The following is a 12965-nucleotide window of genomic DNA, read 5'->3' as shown; positions in this document are numbered from 1 at the left end:
AGTAGGGAGCACTTCTTTTGCACTTAGTGTTGGTAAGTCACAAAACCTGCTTTGTCTCACAGCAGAGATGGCTGGGTTTGGGATGACTTTTTGCTTTTTTATATGGCTCCTTGATGATCTGTGTATGTGTGAACCCACCATTTCCAAAGACAGATGGCTCCAGTGCTCTCACAGGTCAGGACCAGGTTTTCAGAACTACCGAACAACCAACAGTCCCCATGAAAAATTTAAAAATGTCTTGGCTGCAGTTGCTAAGAGAGTTTGAATCCTTCAAGGCAAGGAATATTCCCTAAATATCAGTTATGCTGGGATTTTCCTATCCACAAGGTTGTGATGATATTGTAATATCATTACCATAAACATGGGATTACTAGTTGTAACCTTCAGAGTTGATCCTCCCTTTTCCCACAATGCCACGATTTGGTGAGCCAAACAATCTCAGCCTCAATTTCCTACCTCTAATGTATGCAAATGTAGCCAAGTAGTTAGAGCTAACAATAGTTCCATCTTTCTTTGGAAGTCTCGATTCCCTTGGATCAAGGTCGACACCTGTGACACGAGGAGGTAAAGCAAATTCAATTAAGCTGTTAAATTGATGTTCACCCAGTAACTTCACAGCCAACAAGTGCACCCAAAACACAGGCAGGCTGCAGCCTGCCTGAAGGAGCTGCAGAACACTAGACCAAACAATGACTGGTAAGTTAAATGAAGTATAATTAACAAATTATTGAAAATATCAAACACCTAGAAAATGGCAAATTCATTTCAAAGAGTCTATTGCCAAGTGAAACCCCTTGTGCCCATTCCCGTTGGGGTTTCTGAAATTATTTTACTTTATGAAGCTTCACAGTTCTCCAATGACCTGCCCAGCCCAGCCATGCCATGTGCTCCTGTCACTGGTGTCACACTTAACTTTGTGGCCTCTGTGAAGAGCTGGCTTTGGCATAACTTGTAAAAGATTCTTCACCCTGAAACAGCTATAATTTCACTTTTACTCTTCCCAGCATGCTGGCTTTGGGCAGGCTGGGCAGGTCATTCTTCCCACAGCATTGCTGTGACTGCAGGACTGTGCTCACACCCCACTCCCAGCCTGTCCTCTGCTCTCCAAGGGGAGGAGCAGCTCTTTCAGCAGGGTTTCCACCACCTCTTCCCAAACCCTGTGTCTGGGGTGGTACATACCATCATTCTGTTTGATGGAAGTCTTGTTATCAGGGACCAGGGAGTTGACAGCTGTGAGGATAAATTTAGGAACTGCAAAGACAAAAGACAAATTGTGGTCTGTTTGTTTTAAGAACCCTCTCCCCAGTTAATTATGAATCCCACTGCTAACCCTGGGTTTACTAACTGGGTTTCTGACAGTGGTACTGAAGGTTGGATTCTATCTTGGAGGTTTTTTCTAACCTTAGTGATTGTGTGGTTCTTGTGAAGTCAGGGCAGCTCTGGGCCTGTGAGCGGATTCACACACCAACCTGCTCCAGGAACATCAGTGCATCTCCATTCAGCCTGGCAAACCTGCCCCTTGTTTGCAACCCCTCAAGGGTGTGCCAGCCAGTGGGTAGAGACAAAATTGGCCTCTAAATTCATAAACTAGGCTACAACCAGATGCTAAGTTGCATCTAAATACTGGGTCTGGATGAGGATAAGTCACTGTAATCCTAAGATAAATGTTGAAGTCTTGTGCGATGTCATTTGTGAAGCTTCTGAGACAGACAGTTGCTGAGGAAGGCAGGGAGGATGGGAATAAATGAGCTGCATCTTTCTAATTTCATTAATTTATTCCCTTGATAAGCATTCTCAGTCCTCTTCAAATAATTAAAAGAATGACATTGTACAGACACTGAGAGTTCACATATTCTGTAATGGATGAATGGGCCCTTCATCCACCCAGATCTTGGCATCGGTTCCCGTACTATGTGAAGGCAGATTGACTGATTTTCAGAGTGATGTTGGGTGAAAAAGGAAGAAATTTCAGCTATGACACTCGCCTCTATCCCACATAGAAACATTTGTCAAGAAATTGTGTTGAGAGAGTTAAATGGAACAGAGGAGACTGAGGTTTGCAGCTTAGCATAGTTTTCGTTTGGAAAACAACTAAAAATAGCACTTCTTTCTGAGCAGAACTTTCTGTGTGGGCTCAAAGTCAGAGCTGTTTCCTTTCCTGATGAAGGAATCCTTTTGGGAGTCTTAGCTCCTGTTTGCAGGAAGGCCAACAGATAAAGGGGTAAATAAGCTCATTTCTGTTTTGTCTTGTAGCTCATGGTAGTTTGTAGCTGTTTTCCAGCGGCGGAATACTTTGCTCGGTGTGCAGGGCAGTCTGTATTTGCAGACTTGGCTGTTCTGAACAACATGCCTGTGTTGTGAACAGCATCCTGGGAGGATGTGCCATCTCCAGTGCCCACATGGGACCGAAGCTCCTGTGGCATGCCCTGGGACTCCTTCACCTGTGCTGATGTTCCTCCTGCTCCCCTGCTGGGGGAGAGCTCCCGAGGGCTTAACTTGCTCTTTTCCCCTATGCCATTGAAATATTCATTGTAGGAGAATGTTTCATTCAAAATGGCACGGAGAGAAAGAGCCCCTGGCTGCTTGCATTGCTTATTTTCATTATGGCACCTTTCAGACGCAAGGACTTGAACTGGTATAGGCTGCATCAGGTCGCTGAACAGAACAGTGGTACCAGCACAGGAATTTTCATGAAGATAATCACATCTGTATTACAACTTGTGCCAGCACTACTTTGGTAAGTAGGAGTTGGTCACCTCCTGCAGGCTGCCAAAGGCAGCCCACAAAGGGACTCTGTCATCCAGGCAGTGCAGATAGACCACAGGGCTGCAGGAGCCTTGTTTCCTGAGAGGATTCTGTGACCCTGAAGTGCAGGCTCAGCAAGAGCCAGGAGATCCCACCTCACTCTGGCAGGAGATGATGCTGAGCAGGTCACTGGGAGCACAAGACTTCAAGAAACCAGGACCTCCTGGCTCCTGTCGTGATTTTACTGTCAGGAATGAACTGCAAATGTAAAAATGCAGCCAGACTCACTACCCCTAAACAGGTGCTGACCAGTGGGTGGGGAGTATGGGGTTTTTTCACATTCCTGATCATGACAGAATTACTTTGAAGTGTGGCACATCCCCGAGAACAAAAGTGTTCTGCTCTGCTGAGTTCCTGTCACTATAGGGGGAGATGTATTTGCATTATCTTGGGAAGCATCAAATTAGTAGGCATCCTCTAGTGAGGAGAATCAATGTGAAATGTCATTCTGGAATATGCCAAATTGTTCTCGTGTTTGTTAGATGACCTGTAAAATAATCAGATCTGCAAATCATTGGCCAGTGCTTCAGATTGCACAGCCCAGTAAGATCTGGCAGAAGAAAAACTCTTCCAAACTTGCCAGCAACACCAAAGAGCACTATTTGTTACCCATGTGTTTTTGCAAAACCACATCCCTAAATAACAGAATGCATAACTCCAATGCAAACAAACTCACTCTGCTTTTCTGGTACACAAAGGTGCAAGGAGGAATGACTGGTAATTAGACTCATGCTAATTAATGAGAATAACACTAACTTGTTCATAAAGGCAGCTGCACAACAGTATAATGTATTGGTGCGATGGCAGATTCCCAGATCCCTCCAATAATAGGAAGCTGAATTACTAAACCGCTTTTCACAGCTGACAATCAATTCCTGGGGAGACTGAAAATCTCTCGGGGCTCATTTTCCTCCGTTCTTCAGGTAGAGGTGATCTGGCTATCAATCCTACACTGCTGTTCTTAAAAGTGTATCTCAGGTAACCTGTGCTCTTTGACTCACTAGGGATGCAGCCAAAGGACTTCAGTATGCACCTGTGGAGCTGCTCCTGTTGAAGTATTTTAGGGAATTCTGCTGGCCTCTGATGAAATTATATTAGTCTATAGAAAACAATGTGGAAAACTATTCTCTCTTTTCTGAGGTTATTCCTGAAGTAGGTTTCAATCCTGCAAGGGATGTATGCCCTCAAGCCTTTACTCTTCATAAACCTTCACTTCCCTTTCCATGAGAAAGGAAACCCCTCTGTAAGGGAGACGCTGTAGATGTACTCTGATGAATCAGGTTTCAGGGCTGAGCTTGTACACAGTACTTCAATTATGCTGGACTGTTTTACCTGCTCTGATACCAGGCAATGCCAGGTTATTTTTCCTAGCTCTGTTGCAGGTAAACTCTGTGGAACAAACTCTTAACTTTATAGTATTTCTCAAAAATATTGAACTACATCACTGATATTTTATTGTCAGTTGCATTTTTTTAATAGCACAAAAACCCTTCATGCCATTGTTTGTTAGGTGCCATTGTGCCCAGGGGTTTGTTCCCATATTTTATATGGCTGTGTCACAAACTTCCCGTGTTAAAGGGAAGCAATATTTAGGAAAGCTCAGTGCCCGTGTGTGTGTGTGTGTCTTTGCAAACACAAATGAGGGCTTGAAAGTGACAGTGCATTTGCTCTTACCACATGCATAGCTGACATTTAGGTATTTTGTCACTCCAGGTAGGCATGGACTTCCAAAGTCCCGGCTAGTGACAATGATTTTGCATCTCTGTTTCCCGTAACACCTCTTTGATAACACTTCCAGCGCTGTGTAAGACAAACAGTCTGAAAGAAAAAATACGTACAATAAATATACAACACCCTGGTGTTATCTGAAATGAGACCTGCTGGATGCATGGCTAGAGATACAAATCTGCACCTTATCTCAGGTGTAACTTTGCCTTAGCAGGACTTCAGAGTTAAATATTAAGATGTGTCAATGCAAGAAAGTCAGCTGCAATAAAAATGTGAACTTGCAGTGAGGTAACTCTCTCATGTTGCCTTACAGGTGCACAGTAAGGGTGCAGAAGAGTCTCGTTAAGCTCCAAACAGGTGCCCAATATAAGGTCTCATGTTCCACTCAGATGTCTTGGGAAAAATAAGCACAAATAGCTCTCTATCTATTCCATCTCAGATCAAGAGAGATGAAATGCTGTTTCCAAGTCTGTTTCTCAGCCCTGGGTTACTGAAATGGGTCGACTGGATATCCAAGTTCAGTTCAAGTCAGGTGAGATCAATTTTTATGTGTTGCAAAAGCTCAGGCTACAAGGAAGTTGAGGTATTAAAAAGTAGCTTTTGATTTACTAAAGAGGTCAAAAAGGGCTCAATATTTAACCAGGGAAACACACGGCTTCCAAAAATGGGTTTTGCACTGGAGCTGAAATTATTTGAGTGGGAAAGTGTATGAGTCACACTCTGCTTTGAAAAAAAAAAAGAATGTCTCTAAATGTGATTAAGTTCTCTGTATCCACATGTACTAAACTCCAAGCCTCAGGGCAAAAAACACCCTGTAGTTTTGGTTTCTAAACAGAAAGGATGCAGAAAGGGTAAGTTTGGAGCAAGTAATCCTTCTCTGAATCTTTCTGCATCACCCCCCACACTGCAGCTTTCTGTGTATGACAGATATGTCTCACTCCAGTCTTCTGAGACAAGGGTGCTCTAGAGGTCTGAAACAACATTCTCTGGGCATTGAAACAGTCCCTCTTTCTACATTGAAGGATGGCTTGCAGTCACCTGCCAACTGCTGCAGCTCATTTCTGCCTCTTCAGATGAAGGACAAACACTGTTTGCAAACACACTCCAAAGGTTCCCCAAATCTCTTCAAACAGAAGAGAAGGTTTGAGACTGAATTCTTGACATTTAATGTGTGAAAATGGGGCAGATTTGTGATTTTTCGAGTTAACTCCCTGACACCATCACTAAATAAGTCATATACCTGAGCTATCACGAGATACTGGGCTGATGTGTCTGGCAAAGGGCTCGTGGGTTGCTTTGGACATGGATTTTTGGAGAGAGCTCTTTGACTTTTCAGTGACCTAAAATCCCAATACCTGTGTGTCCCAAGAGACTACTGGGAATGCAGGGATGGGCTCACCTAAAGCATTGGGTAGATCTGATTAAGTAACTCAGCAGTTTTACTTTCCCTCCCTGGTAATTTCAGATGAGTAAGGATATATTTGGATGGATGTTTTAGGCAGCTGATAGCTTCCTTTGGCAAGTGCAAAACCAACTGGAGAGTATCAGGAGGAGTTGTCAGGTGATTCATAAATGAGTGGATTGGAAGCACAACAGCAAACTGGCAAACTGAATTATGTTTTCTATAGAATTTCCTTCCCTGGGAGCTAGTCTCAGAGGAGTAGCTCCCAGGAGGGATGCTGTGGTGATGGTTTTCTACGTATTCAGGGATATGGCTACATGAAAAATGTTATGTTTCATTTTGCCTTTGCTCATGTTTCTGTGGGACTTAATAGCTTCTTATCATCTCTATCCATGTTGGATTTGGCTCCTCTCCCTGAGGAGCCAGTCATCATATGCCTGCAGGTTCTTGGCAGGCCAGTTTTTGGAGAACCTCTCAAGGCTTTTCTGGTGCTACAGGTGAGTAAATGCCAACTGTGTCCTGTTTCTTCTGCAGGACAGGACAGATGTTATATAGAAAGTCTTATAACATAAAAAATCCTGTCTGGTTTACATGTGGCCTTGCTACCTTCTCACTAGTTCTCCCAGCAGCTATGATGGGATTAACTTGAATAACTTACCCTCCTCCTGGTAAAATACCTTTTTCCAGTGACTGGGTGAGGAGAGGTCAGTGCTGTGTTTTGAGTAAAGGAATCCCATGTAATGGCCCCAAAGAAACCATGAATTGGGAGATGAACGTAGTTATGCAATGTGGCTTCTTTCTGAGTGAGTGCTGTTTGGTCTACACAGATATCCCTGGGGCTTATTAGACTGCTACCATACATTTTCAATAACCTGCCTCTGGAAAGGCACATTGCTGGAGTGCTGAAAGGCTGCTGGCATCCAGCGGTGGCAGACAAGGCAGCAATGTGTGGCTGGGAAAACACTCCATTCTCCACGCCTTTCTCCCAAAGCTGCTTGTTACACACCAAGACTGTCGTGGATCTTTTGTAGCAGACACTGCTGTGGATGGCACAGGGACACGGGTGTCAGGACGAGGTTCTTAATGCAGTAATAAACTATCCAGTCTGACTGCAGCTATTTAATAGTTGAAGTAGAGAGCCTTGTTTCTGGAGGAAAGGCTCTTTCAGCTCCCTAATTAGCTTTGTTTGGCAAAGTTTTGGCATGCAAATAGCATGCCATAAATCACGCTGGCTTTAATGAGAAGCAATTTGTCTTCTGGTTTCTTAAAGCTTCTCTGAATTCAGACAGGAGGAGCTTTCCCTCCCTTTCTTTGCACCCTGCCGCACAAAACCTGCAGGTGATGGAGCATCTTCTGCCAGGCTCCGGCAACCACGTCCTGTCCCTGCCTCTCCAAGTTGTTTCCAACTGCTTTCATCCCCAAGTGCCCCTTACTGCTTTATGTGTTCTGGGCTGTGCCCACCCACAGAAGAATAAGGAGCTCGCTTTTAAAATCAACTGAAAGCAAAATTTCATACCTCCAAATCAGGACAGCTTGTGCTTTGTGGAGCCCAGATGTCCACTGTGGGGACAAGAACTGACAAGGGGAAACTGGAGTTTGGAGCAAGCTAAGGCTGCTGGCCCCTAAAGAAAGTTGTTGAAATAATATGGTAATTTATGTAAGAGCATGGCACACAGGGTCCTGCCTATGCATCAGAAAAGGGCCACTTGGACTGCTGATTCCAGCAGAAACACACAATGTGATTGGCAGCACTTTTGTACAAAAAACCCCCCAACTTGGTCTTTCTCTCCTCTTTGCACATTCATGTGCACAGTGGGGGATCCATCCCACCAAACACAAGGGGCTAGAGACAAGTGTGGTTCTCCATTTCCTGGTAGCCGGAACCAGACTCCCTGCTCCTGCATGTGCACAGACAGGAATTCCTTGGCTCCTTCTAGACTTGAGGGCCAAGTGTACTTTTCCAAACCTTTCACAAACGTGAGCCATGAAAAAATAGATGTGAGAAACCCCTGAACTGCTGGTAAAGAAAACATTACTGGTTGAATTGATGTCTGCTCAGTGTGCTCCAAGCAACTTCCACCAGCCAAATCTGATCTTCCCTGCTCATCTCAGAAGAAAGTTATTTGACCTCTAAAAATGGTGGCTGGTCTCTTCCTCCCTTCAAACAATCACTCCTCATTCTGCCACTGCTCTGAAAAACTCTTCTTTTAAGGAAGTTTTGTTCTTGACAAAATTCAAGGGGTTGTCTTGACAACATTTATTGGGGCAAAGGATGCAAGGGCTCCTGCTGGCACCTCCTGGGGCCCAAAGCACCTACTAAGCTCTCCAGTTTGCTCGGGCTGACACAGACAAGGACCTTTTCATATCTGATGTCTGCACATAGAGAGAGCTGACTTAAGGGGTTTTTTGGTGGAAGCAAAATTGAATTATTTTATTCTTACTTTCATATCCACAAAATTAATTGACTCCTGTCTCCCATGCCCAAAGTGCCAAGGCAGTGTGGAAATATTTCCAGATCTGCCTGAAGCTGTTTGTGCCTTCACTGCTGTTACTTCTGCTCTCAAGAGACCTTCCCAGGGGACAGGCTCACACCAGGCAAAGAGTACATCTTTTAGTAAGAGACAGAAACCAAAAGCTTTTCAGTCAGTAAGTGAGTAAGAGATATAAGGCTTTTTGAATTGGCTATAATATAAAAAAAATAATAATAATTACAGCATCATAGAGTCCTGTTACATTAAAAAAAACTCATGGCACCTAGTTGGACTGGAAGGAACCTACAGGATTTTGAAAATCCCCCTTGCTTGACTTTCTCACCCCTTCCTCTTATCTGAATTCCAGTGGGAAGAGGAGACTAGGACAGAGCCCAAGCCCAGGGTCTGTCATGGCACAGTGCAAGCTGTGATGAGAGTTTGTGAATTCTCCACCTCCCCTCTCAACCCTCCAGAAGTGGGATCAGGTAAAAGAGAGGGCTGTACTGGCAAGAGCCCCACCTTCCAGCAATGTGAACCGTGACAGAGCTCTGCTGGTCACTGGTGCTTGAGGGGGATCGCACATCTGACCAGATAATGTGCATCCAGAGGAATTTCTGGCAAGGATATTGCAGTGTTCTAGTTTGCAAGGTGAGCCTAGAGGCAACCCCCTACCAAGCCTTCTTTCAGGTATTTTCATGTATTAACCAGCAAAATTTATTATTTGAGAGGTGTTTGTTGACCTCAATCTTCCTGGTGTTCTCTATGGTAACCTGTTCTGGCACAATTCTTTAACAGCTTCTGACCAATGAATTTTCTGTTTCCTCATACACATGTTAGTATAAATATAAAAGAGATAATGGGTCTGGAAAGTCAGCAGTTCATGCAGGAAAAAACTGCTGTGGTTTCCTGCTTTAGTGCTGGGCATAATGGATTCCTCTAGGCAGAACCATCTGCTACAGAACCACACCCAGAATTTTCTTGGGAAGTTTTTGATAGTCTTAGCAAAACAGAGAAGTTGCTTGCTGGAAATTCTGTACAGTCTTTACAGTGCCAGACCTTGGACAGCTGCAGAAGCTGTTTTTTTACCATTTAAACTAGCTCAGAAAACCAGTTGCATGAGTAAATACTCATGCTAAATGTGGAGGTGAGGCTCAGGATCCTGCAAGTGCTCAAGACCAGACAGATATCTCCCACAGCAGATATGGATTTATGTAATTTATTTCCTATATGAAAAAGAGCCTTTATGCCAAAGAAATGTTACGTTTTCCTGGGCTCCCTTTGAAGAAAAACTCTGAAAATCTGTCAGCTGATTTGGCAGGTGGTTCACAGGAAAGCGGTGCTTGAGAGCACATCTGTCCCAACCCAAAGCTGCAGTTTTTCCTTGCTATCACACATATCAACAGGTAGCCAAGATCTGGAGAAGTATCTAATTCAATACCCGGTACACCTGGCAGGACTGTATCAGGTATGAATAGATGCAAAACTTTTGAGCTCACCAGAGACTTTCTGAGCTTAGGACCTAAGGGTGACTTCTCTTCTGCATGGTGCTAAAAAAATCCCCTCACGGTTTCTCTGTGATGAAGAGAAGGTGAAAGAACTGGAATGGCTTAAGCACTGCCCTTAGGCCGGGTTGCACCAATGTGAGCAGAAGCAGTAATGGATGTGTGTTGGAGCCAATTCAGCTTTTGGTGCAAACATAAATAGGTACATGGGCTCTGAGTCAGGAAGGAAGACATGTCTCAAGGCATTAAATTCAAATTACCGTTGTTTTCCCTGAGAGAAAGGTGCACAGTCATTGCAGAATTCTAATCATGCACCCACTTCCATCTGTAGGTGCTTAAATAACCACACAAATAAGATTCAGGCTCAAGACAGATAGATCTGGAGTTGATTTGATCTGACTCCTAAATGCCAAGTTCTTTCTGATAACTGAATTTGAACTCCCATGCCACACAGGGGCTTTTGGAAATTCTACCACCTGCAGAAGGTCACTGGTACCATGCAGGAAGAGGCCAGGCACTTCCATTAAGTAGTAGGAAATCTATACAAGGATCTACCTTCTGTAGATCTACTTTGTGGTTGTCTCAGGTTTTCTGCTCTCTCCTATTACTGGTGTCTTAAGCTGCTTTACAGAGCACAAAACCAGTGCCAGCCAAGGTGCTGCTGCACAGGTGCTTGGACACAGGGGCCACAGCAGAGCTTGTTGCTCCTGCAAATACTTTCTCTTTATCCTGGGAAACTTTATCCATTAGGAAAGGTTTGTAGAATTCTGATCTGTGACCTGTGAGTGCTGACATTAGAGGCAAGGGAGTGATTTTGAGAGGTCAGTGAAATGCAAGACCTAAGTGTGGTGACAGCCTCTCTTGATCAGGCAAGCCATCTCTGCCCTGCCTTGTGTCACCTGGCAATGCCACTGTCATAAGGGGTGTGGGGGCCTGTCAGAGACCTGCCAAAATGTGTCTCCACAGAACAGACAGGCACAGCTAAGTCTGTGTGAAGGCTCAAGAGAGCCGGTGTAAAACAGACATGGCAATGTTAAATAGATTCTTGTTGAAGAACAGATTGAGATTTTCAGCCTATAAATTTTTAATAATACCTATGTAACTAAATAGAAACGTTGGCTTTCAGACAAAAGGCTCTTAGGATTAATTGTTGGTCTCTTCTTGATGTTCAGAGATGCTTTCTCATAGGTGACACATAAAGCATGTTTCTTAGGAGCAATGTTCAGCCTTTAAGCACAGGGCTGGCATCAGTCATGCAAGCCCTTCCCTGTGTAGTACCAAGGGCTTTGAACAGCACACTCATCTCGTGCTGGCTTCTCCATGGTGTGAGAAGATACCTTCATGCCTTTGGTGTCACCACTGAACATAATATTCAGTTTAGTGCTACATACATAGGACATTCCTGATTTGGTGCCAGAGAGAAGTCCTAGGTACATGTAACTTTCTAGTGTGCCACCACAGCCTTGGGGTCTGGTCATACAGCAGCATCTAAAGCAGTGGCCCTGCCCCACAGATCCTCTCTGTACAGTGTGCAGCTAAGGCAGGGAATATCTGGCAGAAACTGGTATCAGAGAAGAAGGAGCAGAAAGACACAATATCGTGACACTTGGGTCACCTGGTCATTGTCTGAAGCTGGAGGAAGAGAGGCAAGCAGGTGATATTCAGTGTATGTTGCCTAAATTCAAGACAGGCAAGGGAACTGATTTTTGATTGTAATCATACTAAGAACTGATTACCTCTACGAAAGCTTATTACTTTGCTGCATTTCTTCCTCTATGTTCCTCCCCCCTATTGGGCAGTTTGTTTGAGTTTCAGGAATAATCTCTCTCACATTTCCATCACTGATGCTTTCAAAACACCATTGCTCTTGCACCTGAAGTTTCTCCCCACCTGTGTCTTCTCTTCCCTGTGCTCCTGCCTAGAGAATGTCCCTCAGCGGTGCCCAAACATACCAAAGGGGGGTGTGTGCTCCGCCTTTGTTGAGCAGACGCTCTCCTCGTGTGCCCATCTGCCGTAGGTGGCCGAGTAGATGATAAGGAACTTGGATTCCTGACAGTGGAGCTTCAGTTCCTGGTTTTCACATGCTGATTTGGTTTTGTATTCAGCTAAAGTAGAAGCAAACAGCAATATGATAGCGTGAGGCAATTTAAATAGCTGGACTGTTAATAGCAAATAGCAGCAGGACAGAAACCAGCTTTCCTGCAAGTGCTGTTGCAAGTGACACGTGGCATCTGTACAGCCAGACACAAAGTCAAGAGCAGAGTGCTTCTTCCAAATGAATTGTGCCCAAGTGACTGTCTAGAGCCCGTGACTCCATTTTGAACAGAATGGAAAACCCTAATTTTGCCAATCTCCTAGTGGAACAGCCTCCCTGCTTTCCTGGCTTTCTTTCCACTTCTGCTCAGCGAGAGAAGCTTCATCCTTCCCTTTTGTGTCTCCTCAGGACGCTGTTGCATTCTCAGCGGCCTGAGCACACTCATCAGTCACGGGCAGGGCCGGCAGTGCTCTGCAGTGACAGCCGTGGCTGAGGCACAGACCACGGGAGGACAAAAGGCCAGGACAGGGTCCCATCCCAAGGCAGACAGCGCTCTCAGCTGTGTTTTCATTGCTCCACCAAGGTCGCTGGGTTTCCCTAGGCAGCACTATCCAGCAAGGGCTCCTTTGAAAGCTTGGCTGGTAAGTGATGTGAACTAGGAGCCTGAGAAAAATGCCCCCTCCCTTGCTCAGCTGGCACAGGCACCCTGGCAGCACCCTCAGGAGATGCAGGGAAGGCACTGAGCTCATCTTCATGGCTTATTCCTCCTAGGGATCCCGTTTAAGTCTGCCACCTGGCCTAAGCAGCCGGTCTGGTCTGTTTGTGGCCTTTTACCTTCTTAAGTCTACCTGGCTGAACTGTGGTGCCAAACCTTTTTATGGCAGATAAGGCCAGGGAGAAGAGTTTATTCTCCTCCATTTTTTTTGTCCTCAAAAATGTGAAAACAGGAAAAGGAGATTCCTGAGCTGAGCAGAAGAAAAGGGAAACCTTATTGTTAGTGAGTGGTGTCCCTGTGAGTGGAG

General features: G+C 44.8%; 1 protein-coding gene across 2 annotated transcripts in view; it reads right to left on the bottom strand.

Moving 5' to 3' along the window:
- Positions 1-12965, bottom strand: part of EVA1C (eva-1 homolog C) — a 45635-nt gene that overhangs the window by 5261 nt on the left and 27409 nt on the right. For both annotated transcript variants that reach the window (XM_033084503.1, XM_033084496.1), the window contains exons 4-7: positions 11861-12013; positions 4480-4623; positions 1180-1251; positions 457-549 (exon numbers count right to left, since the gene is read on the bottom strand). In XM_033084503.1, the coding sequence (XP_032940394.1) occupies positions 457-549; positions 1180-1251; positions 4480-4623; positions 11861-12013 (462 nt within the window). The remainder of the gene's footprint in view (positions 1-456; positions 550-1179; positions 1252-4479; positions 4624-11860; positions 12014-12965) is intronic.

The sequence above is a fragment of the Catharus ustulatus genome, chromosome 2 (assembly GCF_009819885.2).
Source record: "Catharus ustulatus isolate bCatUst1 chromosome 2, bCatUst1.pri.v2, whole genome shotgun sequence".
NCBI lineage: Eukaryota > Metazoa > Chordata > Aves > Passeriformes > Turdidae > Catharus > Catharus ustulatus.
Note: the sequence above shows the minus strand (reverse complement) of the source record. Positions and strands in the feature narration are given on the sequence as shown.